The sequence below is a fragment of the Prionailurus viverrinus genome, chromosome C1 (genome assembly GCF_022837055.1).
Source record: "Prionailurus viverrinus isolate Anna chromosome C1, UM_Priviv_1.0, whole genome shotgun sequence".
NCBI lineage: Eukaryota > Metazoa > Chordata > Mammalia > Carnivora > Felidae > Prionailurus > Prionailurus viverrinus.
In genome coordinates, this window is record NC_062568.1 from 90,560,091 (window position 1) to 90,577,396 (window position 17,306).

The window sequence follows — 17,306 nt, forward strand, 5'->3', positions numbered from 1 at the left end:
CCTGCTCATACATGCACTCATGTGCTGCGCGCGCTCTCTCTCTCTCTCTCAAAAGTGAACATTAAAAAAAATTTTTTTTTACATAAAGGGAACTCTTTGAGTGGGAAAGACAGACCAAAAGCACCAAAGATTAGAAAAGAACACATAAAATCTCCAGAAACAACAACAAAACAATAAAATGGCACTAAATTCCTATCTATCAACAATCACTCTTAATATAAATGGACTAAATGCTCCAATCAAAAGACATAAGGTGTCAGAATGGATTAAAAAACAAGACCCATCTTTATGCTGCTTACAAGATACTCATTATAGACCTAAAGACACCTGCAGATTGAAAGTGAGGGGATGGAGAACCATTTATCATGTTAATGGGCATCAAAAGAAAGCTGGAGTAGCCATACTTATATCAGACAAACTAGATTTATTTTTAAAAATTTTAAGTTTTTTTCATGTTTATTTTGGAGAGACCAAGTGAGACAGAGCATGAACAGGGGAGGGGCAGAGAGAAAGGGAGACACAGAATCCGAAGCAGGTTCCAGGCTCTGAGCTGTCAGCACAGAGCCCAACACGGGGCTCGAACCCACAAACTGTGAGATCATGACCTCAGCTGAAGTCAGATGCTTAACCGACTGAGTCACCCAGGTGCCCCAGACAAACTAGATTTTAAACCAAAGACTACAGCAAGGGATGAAGAAAGGCACAATATCATAATAAAGGGGTCTACCCAACAAGATCTAACAATTGTAAATGTTTATGTCCCCAACCTGACAGCACCCAAATATATAAAACAATAAATAACAAACATAAAGGAACTCAGTGATAATAATAAAATAAGAGTAGGGAACTTTAACACCTCACTTACATCAGTGGACAGATCATCTAAGCAGAAGATCAACAAGGAAACAATGGCTTTGAATGACACACGGGGCCAGATGGACTTAACAGACATATTCAAAAATTTCACCCTAAAGCAACAGACTACACATTCTTTTTGAGTGCACAAGGGACATTCTCCAGAACAGATCACACACCAGGTCACAAATCAGGTCTCAACCAGTACAAAAAGACTGAGATTATGCCATGCATGTTTTCCAACTACAGCACTGTGAAACTTGAAATCAACCACAAGAATATTTGGAAAGACCACAAATACATGGAGGTTAAAGAATGTCCTACTAAAGAAAGAATGGGTTAACCAGGAAATCAAAGAATAAAAAAAAAAAAAAAAAAAAAAAACATGGAAACACAATAATGAAAACACGATGGTCCAAAACCTTTGAAACTCAGCAAAAGCAGTAATAAGAGGAAAGTATACAGCAATACAGGTCTACTTCAAGAAACAAGCAAGATCTCAAATATGCAACCTAACCTTACTCCTAAAGGAGCTAGAAAAAGAAAAACAAATGAAGCCTAAAGCCAGCAGAATAAAGAAAATAATAAAGAATAGAGCAGAAATAAATGTCATAGAAACAAAACAAATCAAACAAAAGAAAACAAAAACTGTACAACAGATCAAAGAAACCAGGAGCTGGTTCTCTGAAAGAATTAATAAAATTGATAAAAACCCTGAGTCATATTTATCAAAAACAAAGAGAAAGGACCCCAATAAATAAAATCACAAATAAGAAAGAAGAGATCACAACCAATACTACAGAAATACAAACAATTATTAGAAAATATTATGAAAAATTATATGTCAATGAACAGGGCAATTTTCAAGAAATGGATAAATTCCTAGAAATATATAACCTCCCAAAACTGAAATAGGAAGAAATAGAAAACCTGAACAGACTCATAACCAGCAGAGAATTTGAATTAGTAATCAAAAATCTCCCAACAAAGAAAACTCCAGGGCCAGATGGCTTCCGAAGGAATTCTACCAAACATTTAAAGAAGAGTTAGTACCTATTCTCAAACTGTTCCAACAATAGAAATGGAAGAAAAACTTTCCATCTCATTCTGAGGCCAACATTACCTTGATTCCAAAACCAGACAAAGACCCCACTAAAAAAGAGAATTACAGGCCAATATCCCTGATGAACATGGATGCAAAAATTCTAAACAAAATATTAGCAAATTGAGTCCAACAGTACATTAAAAAATCATTCACCACGATCAAGTGGGATTTCTTCCTGGGCTGCAAAGGTAGTTCAATATTCACAAATCAATCAACATGCTATACCACATTAATAAAAAAAAAAGGATAAGAACCATAAATCCTCTCAACAGATGCAGAAGAAGCCATTTGTTAAAGTACAGCATCCATTCTTAATAAAAACCCTCAACAAAGTTAAGGATAAAGGGAACACACTTCAACATCATAAGGGCCATATACAAAAAACCCACAGCTAATATAATCCTCAATGGGGAAAACTGGAGAATTTTTTCCTCTACGGTCAAGTACAAGACAGGGATGCCTATTCTCACCATTGTTAGTTAATAAATTACTGGAAGTCCTAGTCTCAACAGTCAGGTAACACAAAGAAATCAAAAGCATCCAAATTGGCAAGGAAGAAGTCAATCTTTCATTATTTGCAGATGACATAATACTCTGTAGAAAACCCCAAAGACTCCCACCAAAAATTGCTAGAACTGATACACGAATTTAGTAAAGTTGCAGGATACAAAATCAACGTACAGAAATCTGTTGCATTTCTAAACACTAATAATGAAGCAGCAGTAAGAGAAATCACAGAATTGATCCCATATACAACTACACCAAAAACCGGAAGATACCTAGGAATAAACCTAACCAAAGAGGTAAAGATGTGTACTCTGAAAGCCATACAACACTTATGGAAGAAACTGAAAATGACACAAAGAAATGGTAAAACATTCCATGCTAATGGATTAGAAGAACAAATACTCTTGAAATGTCTTTGCTATCCAAAGCAATCTACACATTTAATGCAATCCCTACCAAAACACCAACATTTTTCACAGCACTAAAACAAACAATCCTAAAATTTGTCCAGAACCACAAAAGACCCTAAATGGCCAAAGCAATCTTGAGAAAGAAAAGCAAAGCTGGAAGCTTCACAATTCCAAATTTCAAGTTACATGACCAAGCTGTAGTGATCAAGACAGTATGGTACTGGCAGAAAAACAGATACATAGATCAAAGAATGGAATAGAAAATCCAGAAATGGATTTGGATTTCCCAAAACTATATGTCAACAAATCTTCGACAAAGCAGGAAAGAATATTCAGCGGAAAAAAGACAGTCTCTTCAACAAACGGTGTTGGGAAAACTGGACAACAACACGCAAAAGAATGAAAATGGACCACTTTCTTATACTATACCCAAAAATTATTCCAAAAGGGATGAAAGACCTAAATGTGAGATAGAAGAACATCAAAATCCTAGAGAACACAGGCAGCAACCTCTCTGACATCAGCCGTGGCACCTTTACTTAGATACGTCTCCTGAAGAAAGGGAAACAAAAGCAAAAATGAACTACTGGGACTTCATCAAGATAAAAGCTTCTTCACAGCAAAGGAAACAATCAACAAAACTAAAAGGCAACCTTTGAACTGGAAGAAGGTATTTGCCAATGACATACCCAATAAAGGGTTAGTATCCAAAATCTATAAAGAACTTATCAAACCCAACACCCAAAAAACAAATAACCCAGTGAATAAATGGGCAAAAGACATGAAAAGACACTTTTCCAAAGAGGACATCCAGATAGCTAACAGACATATGACAAAATGCTCAACATCACTCATCATCAGAGAAATACAAATCAAAACCACAATGAGATACCACCTCATACCTGTCAGAATGGCTAAAATGAACAACACAGAAAACAGATGTTGGCAAGGATGCAGAGAAAGAGGAACCCCTTTGGCACTGCTGGTAGGAATGCAAACTGGTGCAGCCACTCTGGAGAACAGTATGGAGGCTCCTCAAAAAATAAAAAATAGAACTACCCTCCGACCCAGCAATTGTACTACCAGGTATTTATCCAAAGAATACAGGAGTGCTGATTCAAAGGGGCACATGCAGTCCAATATTTACAGTGGCACCACTGACAACAGCCAAATTATGAAAGGAGCCCAAATGTCCATCAACTGATAAATGGATAAAGATGATGTGGTTATGTATGTATGTATGTACACATACATACTGGAATATTACTCGGTGGTCTAAAAGAATTAGGGGTGCCTGGATGGCTTATTTGGTTAATTGTATGACTTCAGCTCAGGTCATGATCTCACAGTGCATAGGTTCAAGCCCCACATCAGGCTCTGTGCTGACAGCTCAGAGCTTGGAGCCTGCTTCAGATTTTATGTCTCCCTCTCGCTCTCTGACCCTCCCCCAGTCATGCTCTGTCTCCCTTCCCTCCCTCCCTCATTCAAAAATGAATAAAAGTTAAAAAAAATTTTTTTAAAGAATGAAATCTTACCATTTGCAACAACATGGATGGAACTAGAATGTATTATGCTAAGCAAAGTAAGCCAGTCAGAGAAAGTCAAACATCATGATTTCACTCATATGTGGAATTTAAGAAACAAAACATAAACATAGGGGAAGGGAAGCAAAAATAAGATAAAAACAGAGAGAGACACAAACCATAAGAGACTCTTAAATACAGAGAACTCAGGGTTGCTGGTGGGGTGTTGGGTGGGGGGATGGGCTAAATGGGTGATGGACATTAAGGAGGGCACTTCCACATTAATGAGCACTGGGTGTTGGGATGTGCACTGGGTATTATATGTAAGTGATAAATCAGTAAATTCTATTCCTGAAATCATTATTATATGTTAACTAACTTGGATTTAAATAAAAAAAAAAAAGAAAAGAAATGGGCAGAAGACATGAGTAGACAATTTGCCAAAGAAGACATACAGATGGCTAATAGACATGTGAAAATATTCTCAACATCACTCATATCAGGGAAATACTAATGAAAAATTACAATGAGGCATCACCTCACACATGTCTAAATGACTAAAATTAACAACAAAGAAAACAACAGATGTTGGTGAGGATGTGGAAAAAGGAGGACCTTCTCACACTGCTGGTGGAAATGTGAACTAGTACAGCCACTCTGAAAAACAATATGGCGGCTCCTCAAAAAGTTAAAAATAGAACCTACCCTACAATCCAGCAATTGAACTACCAGGTGTTTACCCAAAGGATACAAAAATACTGATTTGAAGAGACACATGCACCTCAATGTTTATAGCAGCATTATCAACAAAAGCTAAATTATGGAAAGAACCCAAATTTCCATCAACTGATGAATGGATAAAGAAGATGTGGGAGATATAGACATATATAGATATAGATAGATACACACACACACACACACACACACACACACACACACACAGGAATATTACTCAGCCATCATTAAGAATGAAATCTTACCACTTGCAAAGACTTGGATGGAGCTAGAGTGTATAATGCTAAGCGAAGTAAGTCAGGGAAAGACAAATACCATATGATTTTACTCATATGTAGAATTTAAGAAGCAAAACAGATGAACATAAGGGGAAAAAAAGAGGCAAACCATAAACTAGACTCTTAACCATAGATAACTGCTGGAGGGGAGGTGGGCAAGATGGGTGATGGGTATTAAGGAGAGCACCTGTGATGAGTACTGGGTGTTGTATGTTACTGATTAATCGTTAAATTCTACTCCTGAAACTACTGTTACAACATATGTTAATTAACTGGAATTTAAATAAAAACTTGGGGGAAAAAATCTAACAAAACATACAGGATCTATATGCTGAAAACAGTAAGACACTGATGAAAGAAATCAAAGAAGACCTAAATAACTGGAGAGACTATGTTCATCAAATGAAAGAGTCAGCATAGCAGAGATATCAGCTTTCCCTAAACTGTCTAAAGATTTAAGGCAATTACAATAAAAATTCCAGCAGAACTTTTTGTAGATATAGATAAACCAATTCTAAAATGTAAATGGAAAAGCAAAGGAGCTAGAAAAGCCAAAACAACTTTGCAAAGGAGGAATAAAGTTGTAAAGTCACACTAATTTCAAGACTTATAACAATAAAACTAGAGAAACCAAGAGCATCCAGACATATACCCACATAAATACGGCCAAATGGTATTTGACAAAGGTGCAAAAGTCAGTCAATAGAGAAAGGAAGCTCTTTTCAACAAATGATATTGGAACAAATGAACATTCATTTGCAAAAAAGGAACCCTGACCTAAACCTCATACCTTACACAAAAATTAACTTGAAATCGGTAACAGATATACATACAAACTGTAAAAGTTTTAGAATAAAACACAGGATTAGCTACATGGTAAAGTTAACATCACTAGCGATTAAGTCATATTGATTGCATGTCCTTCTGATACGATGTGATGAAAATGGCAATTCACCTCTGTGGTATTCTTTCCAAAATCCCACAACCCAAGTATAACCATAACAAAAAGAGACACACCCAAACTGAAGGACATTTAACAAAATACCTGACCCAAACTCCTTAAATCTGTAAAGAAGATAAAAATTAAGGAAATACAGATGTTTTCAAAGACCAGAGACTAAACAAACTAAGGAGACATGATGACTAAATGCCTGGATCCTAAAACAACTTCAGTGGAAAAACTAGTTAAATGAAGTTTAATAACAAGGGAGCAATGTTAGTTTCTCAGTTCTGACACACGTATCATGGTGATATAAGCTATTAACAGTAAGGGAAACTGGTTGAAGGTATAGCAGATCAGTCTGTACTATCTTTGCAACTTTCTGTAAATTGAAAAAAATCAAAATTGTTTTGAAGTTTTCTTTGTTTTTGTTTTGTTTTTTAAGTAGCAGAAACCTCTGTACCCTGGGGCAAAGAGTTCTTAAACACAGCATGAAACATGACCCATAAAGTAAAATACTGATAAACTGATAGGACAATACATCTATTAGAATACATCTAAAATAAAAAATACTGACATTGAGTGTTGATGAAGATGTAGAGCAACTAAAACTCTCATACATTGCTGGTGGGAATGCAGAATTGTTCAGTCCCTCGGGAAATCAGTTTGGCCATTTCTGTTTTTCCTTTTTTTTAATTAAGTTTTTATTTTAATTACAGTATAGTTAACATACAATGTTATACTAGTTTCAGGTGTATAGTGATTCAACAATTCCGTATGTCACCCAGTGCTCATCATGACAAAAGCACTCCTGAATCCCCATCACCTATTTCATCCATCCTCCCACCCACCTCTGGTAGCCATTGGTTTGTTCTCTATAATCAAGCATCTGTTTTTCGGTTTTTCTGTTTTTTTTCCCCTTTGCTCATTTGTTTTGTTTCTTAAATTCCATGAGTGAAATCATATGGTATTTGTCTTTCTTATTTCACTTAGCATTATATCCTCTCTCTCTCCATCTATGTTGTTGCAAATGGCAAGGTTTCATTCTTTTTTATGGTTGAATAATACCAGTGTCTGTGTGTGTGCACCACACACACCATTATCTTCTTTATCCGTTCTTCTATCAATGGACACTTGGGCTGCCTTCATATCTTAGCTATTGTAAATAATGCCGTTATAAACATAAGGGTGCATGTATCCATCCCTTTGAATTAGTGTTTCTATTTTTAGGGGGTAAATACCCAATAGTGTGATTACTGGATTGTAGGGTAGTTCTATTTTTAACCTTTTGAGGAACCCCCTACTGTACTCCAAAGTGGCTGAACCAGTTTACATCCCCACCAAAAGTGCAAGAGGATTCCTTATTTCTCCATATCCTCACCAACACTTACTGTTTCTTGTGTTTTTGACGTTAGACATTCGGACAGGCATGAGATGATATTCTCATTGTAGTTTTGATTTACATTTCCTTGATGATGAGTATCTTTTCATGTGTCTGTTGGTTACCTGGGTGTCTTTGGAGAAATGTCTGTTCATGACTGCACATTTTTTAATTAGGATATTTATTTTTTGGGTGTTGAGTTGTACCAGCTTTTTATATATTTTTTATACTAATCTTTATCAAATATGTCATTTGCAAATGTCATCTCCCATTCTGAGTGTTTCCTTTTAGTTTTGTTGGCTGTTTCCTTCACAGTGCAGAAGCTTTTTATTTTGATGCAGTCCCAATAGTATATTTTGGCCACTTCTTATAAAGTTAAAAATATGCACCTACCATATGACTAGCAATCTCACCCTAGGCATTTATCCCAGTGAACTAAAAATGTACTTTTATACAAAAATCTGTTCACAAATATTTATAACTGCTCTATTCATAAATGCCTAAACCTAGAGGTGCCTGGGTGGCTCAAACATCTGACTCTTGATTTCAGCTCAGGTTATGATCTCACAGTTCGTGAGATCGGGCCCGACACTGGGATCTGTGCTGACAGCACGAAGTTTGCTTGGGATTCTCTCTCTCCCTCTCTCTCTGCCTCTCCCCCGCTCACAAACTCTCTCTCTCTCTCTCTCTCTCTCTCTCAAAAATAAACTTTAAAAATAATAAATATAAATGCCCAAACCTAAAAACAACCCTAATGTCATTCAAGGAGTGAATGAATAAACAAACCAGTATATATCCAGACAACAGAATACTGCTCAGCAATAAAAAGGAACAAACTATTGATACAGAATTACTTCAAAGGATCTCAAAAGCATTATGTTGAGTAAAAGAAACTAGTCTCAAATAGTTACTACATAATTCCATCTCTATGACATTCTTAAAAGGAAAAAACTATCAAAACTAAAAATATATCAGTGATTGCAGGAAATTATAACGGACAAGAAGAGTTTTTTGGGAAGTTACAGAAATGTTCTATATACTGATTGTGGCGGTAGTTTTAAGAAACCTATACATAGGAACATGTGTGTGACTGGGTTGGTTAAGCATCTAACTTAGTTTGGGCTCAGGTCATGATCTCATAGTTCATGAGATCAAGCCCCATGTCAGGCTCTGTGCTGACACTGCCCTGTCTCTCTCTCTGTCTCTCTGCCCCTTCCCTGCTTGTGCTGTCCCTATCTCTCTCAAAATAAATAAATACACGTTTAAAACAAACAAAACCCTATACATATGTGTTGAAGTTCAATGAACTATTCATCAAAAAAAAGTTAATTTAACTATATACTAATTTTAACTAAAATTTTTTTAAAGTAAATGTAAAGGTTAAAAAAACTAACAAGAGATTTTCATTAACATATAAAAAGAAATAGATCACTAACATGTACTGCATTAATACATAGAAAGGTTTCACTCACTCATTCAATAATTATTTTTAAACTATAAACTATGTGTCAAACACAATTTTAGGAAATAAATATTAAACAGTTGATCAGAATGAATATATTTTGCCTATGGAATGGACATGAATTGGGGGGGACCAGTTGTCAAACTGTATGGGTTATACAGTGCTCCCTCAAAATACATGTCTATCTAGAAGCAAAAAAAAAAAAAAAAAAAAAGGTTGAACAGAGATTTTATAACAGCATTCAAATTTTGATAAACACATTATGTACCACTATCTTACTAAATCATCACAATTATTCTTAAAGGTACATATTTTTTTATTACTCTGTCTTTACGAACATAGAAACCAACTCAGAAAAATTGCCCCAAACTGAAAATAAGTACTTGAGCTAGAAATTCAACATAAGTATGTCTAATTCACTGTCTGCCCAAACAGGAGGTGTTCAATTAATGGTAAATGAGGTGAATGAGTGAGTACATGCAAAATCATGTTCTATGACATCATGCTGCCTTCCAGGCTTTTGCCATTTTAAATGTATATATTCACATTTTAAAACATCCAAAGAGAATCTGGATTGATTACATTAAATGGCAATTTATTAAATTCCTCTTATACTTGTTTAAATTCAGTTTTTAAAAGTTCACACTAAAATGACAGGCATATTTATGAAACAATATCCAGTTTATTTGCATTTGCAATTAGTTTTCTTTTTTTTTAAGCAAGCTACATAGTCTACTTGCTATAGTAATCACACTGAAATGAAGAAAAAAAGAAGCAAAGAAATTATCATTTTCCCCTTTATTGAAATTCTTCAATAAAAAATCAAGAGACCAACTCATACCAACAGACAAACACAAAACCAGTATATAAATGTATTTTACCTAGGTGTCCTTTCTTGACCATACACTCATACTTGAGACATTTTGGTAGTGGTATGCTTCAATACCACCCCTACCAAAATGAGATAAAGACCTTTTAAGTGTGATGTACCTCTTACATTAATCCATCACATTTATAATTTAGATATGATGAGTTATGATGTTATCATGTAACTGAGATCAACATTTTATTTCAATTTAATTTCCAACAATACACATTAAGTTTTCTACAGTAAGTAAATGCTTCATGCTAGTCATCAGAATTATAGTTAGGCTCTACCCTAGATAATGAAACAAACTGCAGAAAAGAATAAACAGCAGGCCTGTGACTACTATCCTTAGAATGGCCTGCTTGCAAGGCTGACCTTTGGCAGGCACCTAGGAATTTGGATTTGGAGAAGGTTCTCAAAAAACTCTTCAATAAGAGTTACTGTGCTTAAACTACACAATGTGGTTTATGTTGAACACCAGCTTTTCTTCTGGGAATCTGAAATTTTGTTATGTACCGGTCAGAAGGTGCCAGCCCCCAAATACAAACCCTGAGAGCTGAGCCGCTAACAACCTTCGCTGGTAGATGTTTCATATGTGTTGTTACAACTTATTGTTAAGGGAATTTAAGTATATCCTGAGTAACTCCATTAGAAAGGATTCAAACACTTCCTCCAACTTTGCCTCAGGCACCTTTTCTCTAGATTGATATTGTTAGCATAATAAATCATAGTAAGTGTAACCTCGGCCTGAGTTCTATTCATCCTCCTGACAAATCACTGAACCTGGGGGAGGTCTTGGGGTCTCCCAACACACATACTAAAAGTTACCTGAGTAAAATGTATACCTACCATCTTACCAGGCAATGTGCTCTCGGAGGAAAGTCATTATTCATACACAACAAATCTTGCATAGACTGTGGAATAACATCTACAAAAACATTTCATAATGAAAAAATTAGTATGTTCATTCTAAGGCAAAATTTTGTAACATGATTTAAAAAAATCGTATTCCGTAACACGTCTTGCTAGTCCATATAGTTATGCAATTGCTTAAAGATTTATACCTAGGGCTATCTCTAAGATTTGGGGTGAAAAAGATGTCCTTCTCATGGGGGCCTGGGTGGCTCAGTTGGTTAAGCATCCGACTTCAGCTCAGGTCATGATCTCATGGTTTATGAGTTTGAGCCCTGCATTGGATTCTGCTGATAGCTCAAAACCTGGAGCCTGCTTTGGTTTCTGTGTCTCCCTCTCTCTCTCTGACCTTCCCTGACTCGCGCTCTGTTTTTCCTCTAAAAAATGAATAAACATTAAAAAAAAATAAAATATAATAAAGATGTCTCTCTCTCAATGTCTTTTATTTCTAAAAAGCCAGCTTCTAAGTATTGTTCCCATGTTTATAATATTTTCCTTTCTTCTATGTCATGACTCAAACAGTTCCTCAGCCTTACTAGAAAGCCACGTTTTATCTCTTCTTCTTGGTCTGCCCTTGTCTCTACTTTTCTTCAAAACTACTTACAGTCCTGTCACTTCCTTACCACCTCCTATGGCCAGCCTTTGCTGGCCTCTGGCCATCTTAAGTGTTCTTATAAAACCATTAACCAGGTTCCCACTTATAACCCATGTATCTTTAAGCACTTGTAGTTTATAATAAGATACTGATGCATATCATCCTTATTTATTTATAAATGCATAATAAACTCAAAGCATAAAAAATATTTATAACATTTCCTTTGTTGTATAGTCATAATTCCTTAGCAAATTTATGTTTAATTACCTTTTTAAAAAGAGTATATAGGAGAACACTAATGACTTGATGCTTTAACTAAAGCCAACAAACAACTCCAACAAAATAAACTATCAGTGCTCAAATCTTCTGACCTCTGATAATATAGTTTTAAATGTGTATCTCCAAATTAAATGAATTGATGGTTTACTTGTAACTTCTACCACTAGGTACAGCTTCAATCACAACCAAATTCAAACTGCATCATACATCTATACATATGTACATATACATACATACAACAATAATGACTTAACTAAAATCTATTCATCTTCTCTCAGACCACAGTTCATCTCAGAAACACTGATTCTGAGGCTCCTGGGTATCTCAATCGGTTGACAGTCTAACTCTTGATTTCGGCTCAGGTCATGATCTCATGGGTTGTGAGACCGAGTCCCATGTTGGGCTCTGCACTGACAGCATGGAGCCTACTTGGGATTTTCTCTCTCCCTTTCTCTCTACCCTTCCCCATCCCACACTCTCTCTCTGTTCCTCTCTCTCAAAACAAATAAACATTAAAAAAAAAAACCCAAAAAACACTGATTCTAAGCCTCCTTATTTTAACAGCTTCTTCTTGATGTTCCTCAAATTAATAGCACTTAAGATTTCTCTCCCTTTAACAGTTTGCTTCATCAATGAGCAAAATGTTGGAACTGGAACTTTCTGGGCTATTATCAGACTTCCCACCAGCTGCATGTATTTCCCTCTTCCCCTTCCTCCTCAAGTACACTTATTCATATTCTGGTTTAATTATTTTACTGTATAAATTGTCTTAATTATGTGTATATATAGTCAGTGTGATCTGCCCTAGTTTACAAATCTGAATGCAGATGCTATCTACTTGTTTTGTTTCTAAGAATGCCAATAATAAAGGTAATATAATTTTATTCCTATACAAGAAAAAGCACAAATATTTCAGGCCTATACTTACAAATAATATCTGTATTGACCAGAAAACCTTTTTTTTCTTAATTTATTTTTTTCAGTTGAAGTATAATTGACATATAACATTATCTTAGTTTCATGTGTATGACATAACAACTTGATAACTGTATACACTGCAAAACGATCATCATAAATCTAGTCAACATCTGTCACCAGTTAAAAAACATTTTCTTGTCAAAGAATTTTTAAGATTTACTCTCTGAGTAACTTTCAAATACGCAATACAGTACTATTAACTATAGTTGCCACGCTATACATTAATTACATTCCTAGGACTTACTTATAACCACGAGTGTACCTTTTGACCCTCTTCATCCATATTGCCCACCCCCCCCCCCCCAACCTCCATCTCTGGGAACCACCAATCTGTTCTCTTTAACTATGAGGTTGGTAAGTTTTGTTTTTGTTCTTGTTTTTGTTTTTTAGATTCTACATATAAGAGAGATCATATAATAAATGTCTTTCTCTGTCTGACTTATTTCACTTAGCATGATGCCTTCAATTGCCCTGAGAAATTTAAACACACATTCTGTGTATTTATTTTTTGAGTGAGTTAAGAAGGGCATCTGACTGAAAGCTCCAAAATTAATACTGTTTTAACACCTTGCTCACTCACTATTATATACCACTCTATCTCAGGACAGAGATTTTGGATGATTTGACCTATGAACTACAAGCACCATTTACGGAGATTTGAGCAATGTGACCTACTACCAACCATAAGCACTATTTACTGAGTACCTAGCACGGGTGAGGTCCTGATATAGGTGCTCATATACACTATCTCATTAAACCTTCCCATTAATCTGCTAGGTGGTATTACTTTGTTTTACAAGTGAGATAATTCAGACTTGGAAAGGTCAAGTAACTAGTAGGAAGAAAAGCCAGAATTTTAATCCACTTGATCTGACAAATTATGGGGTATATCCAAAACACTATCCTGACAAATGAGTAATTTTTTTTAACATTTATTTATTTTTGAGAGAGACAGAGACAGAATGCGAGTGGGTTGGGGCAGACAGAGAGGGAGGCACAGAATCCAAAGCAGGCTCCAGGCTTCAAGCTGTAAGCACAGAGCCTGACATGGGGCTCGAACTCATGACCTGTGAGAACATGACCTGAGCCGAAGTCGGGCGCTCAACCAACTGAGCCACCCAGGTGCCCCAGAGTAATTTTATTCTTAAATCCTTCAAATCCAGGTTTAATTCTCCATTACACCTTCTCTGATCTCTCTCAATTAGACCTGACCACATCTCCTCTAAACTTCAGCAGAAGTTTAAAGAACTTTCGGGGCGCCTGGGTGGCGCAGTCGGTTAAGCGTCCGACTTCAGCCAGGTCACGATCTCACGGTCCGTGAGTTCGAGCCCCGCGTCAGGCTCTGGGCTGATGGCTTGGAGCCTGGAGCCTGTTTCCGATTCTGTGTCTCCCTCTCTCTCTGCCCCTCCCCCGTTCATGCTCTGTCTCTCTCTGTCCCAAAAATAAATAAAAAAAAATGTTGAAAAAAAAAAATTAAAAAAAAAAAATAATAAAGAACTTTATCTGTGCTCTGGGACTGAACTTACCACTTTGTACCTCCTACTGTTGTGACTTATTTATAAACCTCATCTCCCCTACTGGAACGTAAATTTCTTATAACTGTGGATTCAACTGAGCTTAGCAAAGTACCTAGAACATGTTAGGCACTCAATAAATATTTGCTAATCTAATTAACTTTGAAATGAATGATGCTATAAAAATTCCTCTAAAAAGATCATACTCTGAAAATAAAACAAAAAAGATCATACTCTGTTTCAGATGTGGTAAAACAACTCTGCATAGGTAAAACATCTCCAGAGATACTACTTTATATATATATTTTTTTAAGTTTATATATTTATCTTGAATGAGAGAGAGAGAAGGGGAGGGGCAGAGAGAGAGGGAGAGAGAATCACAAGCAGGCTCTGCACTGCCAGTGCAGAGCCCCACACAGGGCTTGAACCCACGAACCGTGAGATCATAACCTGAGCTGAAATCCAGAGTCATATGCTTAACCAAATGAGCCACCCAGGTGCCCACAGAGGACAGTACTTAATGAAGAGAACTAAATTCATAATTCAAAATTATAATCACTCTTACAGTCATTAGTTTAAAAATAACTAGTAACACAGGACACCTGGGTGGCTCAGTTGGGTTAAATGCCTGACTCCTGATTTTGGGGCAGGTCATAATCTCATGGTTCATGGGATCGAGCACTACATTGGGCTCTGCAATGACAGCACAGAGCTTGCTTGGGATTCTCTCTCTCCCCCTCTCTCTGCCCCACCCCTACACGCTCACACTCTCTCTCTCTTAAAATAAACAAACATTAATAAAACAAACTAAAACACAATAAAATAAAATAAAGATAATTAGTAACAACTTACCTTCCAATACTTCATCCTTTCCTTCTTTGTCAGTGGAGTCTTGTACAAGATAATGATGAGTGACTGAGAACTTGAAATCAGCGAAGGAAATTTCATCTGATTTCTCTTCCCATGTGCCAGAAGTAAATACACCCTATATTTAACAATGGAAAAATACCCATTTTTAAGAAGAAAATTCCCTTAGAATATCAACTATCAAGTGACATGCAAAATTAAAATTTTGAAATAAAATATACAGTAAATTCCATGCCTCTAACATACAAAAAAAAATTCCTACCATTAGCAGAATCTGGTTACATTTAGTTAAAAATGGTTAAATTTTATCAATTTTAAAATTTAGAAAAAATACAAGGCAATAAAATATACTTTTATTCTAAAAATCTCAAATCCAATAACATCACTATATAGTGCACCGCATTATTAGACATCAGAAATAGCTTAATAAAAAAGCAGTTTGTAGACTCAATTTAAGTGACATGACATTTGTAGCACTTATTTAACATGTTTTTGCAAGCATCTTTATCAAGCTTTGGTATTCAAATATTTTCATTTCAACTGCACCTCCTTGACTGGAAAACATTTTAATTAAAAGTCCCAAAGAGTCCCCTCACTTATGCAACATAATCATAAAAAAGAATTTTCCCCATGGGCCCTGAATCTCCCATAGTTATTCTTTCCACTGGAGAGGTATATAGTCATTACAACATAGCACCACTATGAGGCAGAAAATACCAACCCAGCAATTTGCCAACCACAGGCAGTCCCAAATTAGATATAAAATATGTAAGGAATGATTTTGTTCATTACTGAGTTTTTATAAAAAGTGTTTTCACAACCATACCTTATGTATAATACTCAAGTGTTTTATATTTGTTTCTGGCAAAGTATTCATAATTCTGAATTGAGTTAAATCGTATTTTAAATGTCTTAAAGGTATCTTATTATGTAAATATATTAAATAGCAATCTTTTTATATTAAGAGAAAAATCACTTGTATGATACATATCAGAAACTATACTTTTTATATGTTAAGTTTCTCTAAAGTGTGGTTAACCTGTATTAAATTAAGACATCTATGGCTGATACCAAAATTCTCAAACTGTAATAAGCATTATAATGATATACCTAAGAATATGGTGTACTATGAGGAACGCCCACTATAACGCAGTTAAGTCTAAATGTACAGACAAGGAAGAAGCCCAGGAAACGAGAGGTAAGCCTATTTGTTAAGCTTGCAAAAAAGGTGAAACATTCTTTTTAAATGATATAAAGAAACATTATCTGACCCTACTCTGGATTCTGGGTACCACTGGAAACCTTATGAACAGCCAGTTCAAGAAGGATTTGGTTGTATTCATTAAAGAGGAGGTATCTAGGTTCTGTCTCCCAAATAAACTTTTTAAGATAATTAGTTCAATTGAAAAACAACATTCTAACCTGCCTCCTTCATTTCCATTATGATACAGTCCTTTAATAACAAATTTCAGTATGGTGTATATTTATGATTACACTCAGAAATGACAACTTTAGTCCAATATTAATCTAGTGATTCATCAAAAACAACCTCTGAGGGCCCCAATCAATAAAAATAAATAAGCATGTAGACTAGAAGGAAATAAAACTGTCTGCATTCACAATGATCTGACATGTACCTAAAATAGTCAAAGCAACCTACAAACTACTAAAACTAACTGATGAGTTTATAAAGTTGTGGAATTCAAAATCAATATACAAAAACCATCTGTATTTTTTTAGGTAGGCTCCACACTGGGCATGGAGCCCAACACAGAGCCTGAACTCCTGACCCTGAGATCAAGACTTGAGCTGACATCAAGAGTTAGACACTTAACCAAAGGAGCCACCCACGTACCCCAAAAACCATCTGTATTTTTTTGAAGTATATTTATTTATTTTGAGAGAGAGCAGGGAAGAGGCAGAGAAGAGGTGGGGGAGAGAATCCCAAGCAGGCTCTGTGCTGTCAGTGCAGAGCCTGACATGGGGCTTGATCCCACGAACCATGAGATCCACAACCTGAGCCCAAATCAAAAGTCAGACACTTAACAGACTGCATCTGTATTTTTTTTTTTTAATTTTTTTTTTTCAACGTTTATT

At 35.7% G+C, this 17,306-nt stretch overlaps 1 protein-coding gene across 6 annotated transcripts in view; it reads right to left on the bottom strand.

The window, feature by feature from the left end:
* Positions 1–17,306, bottom strand: part of RAB3GAP1 (RAB3 GTPase activating protein catalytic subunit 1) — a 113,240-nt gene that overhangs the window by 75,399 nt on the left and 20,535 nt on the right. For all 6 annotated transcript variants that reach the window (XR_007154746.1, XM_047870756.1, XM_047870759.1 and 3 more), the window contains 2 exons: positions 15,195–15,327; positions 10,914–10,992 (listed from right to left, as the gene is read on the bottom strand). Coding sequence is in view for 5 of the 6 variants with exons in the window: in XM_047870756.1 (XP_047726712.1) it covers positions 10,914–10,992; positions 15,195–15,327 (212 nt within the window). In the remaining variant the exon portion in view is untranslated. The remainder of the gene's footprint in view (positions 1–10,913; positions 10,993–15,194; positions 15,328–17,306) is intronic.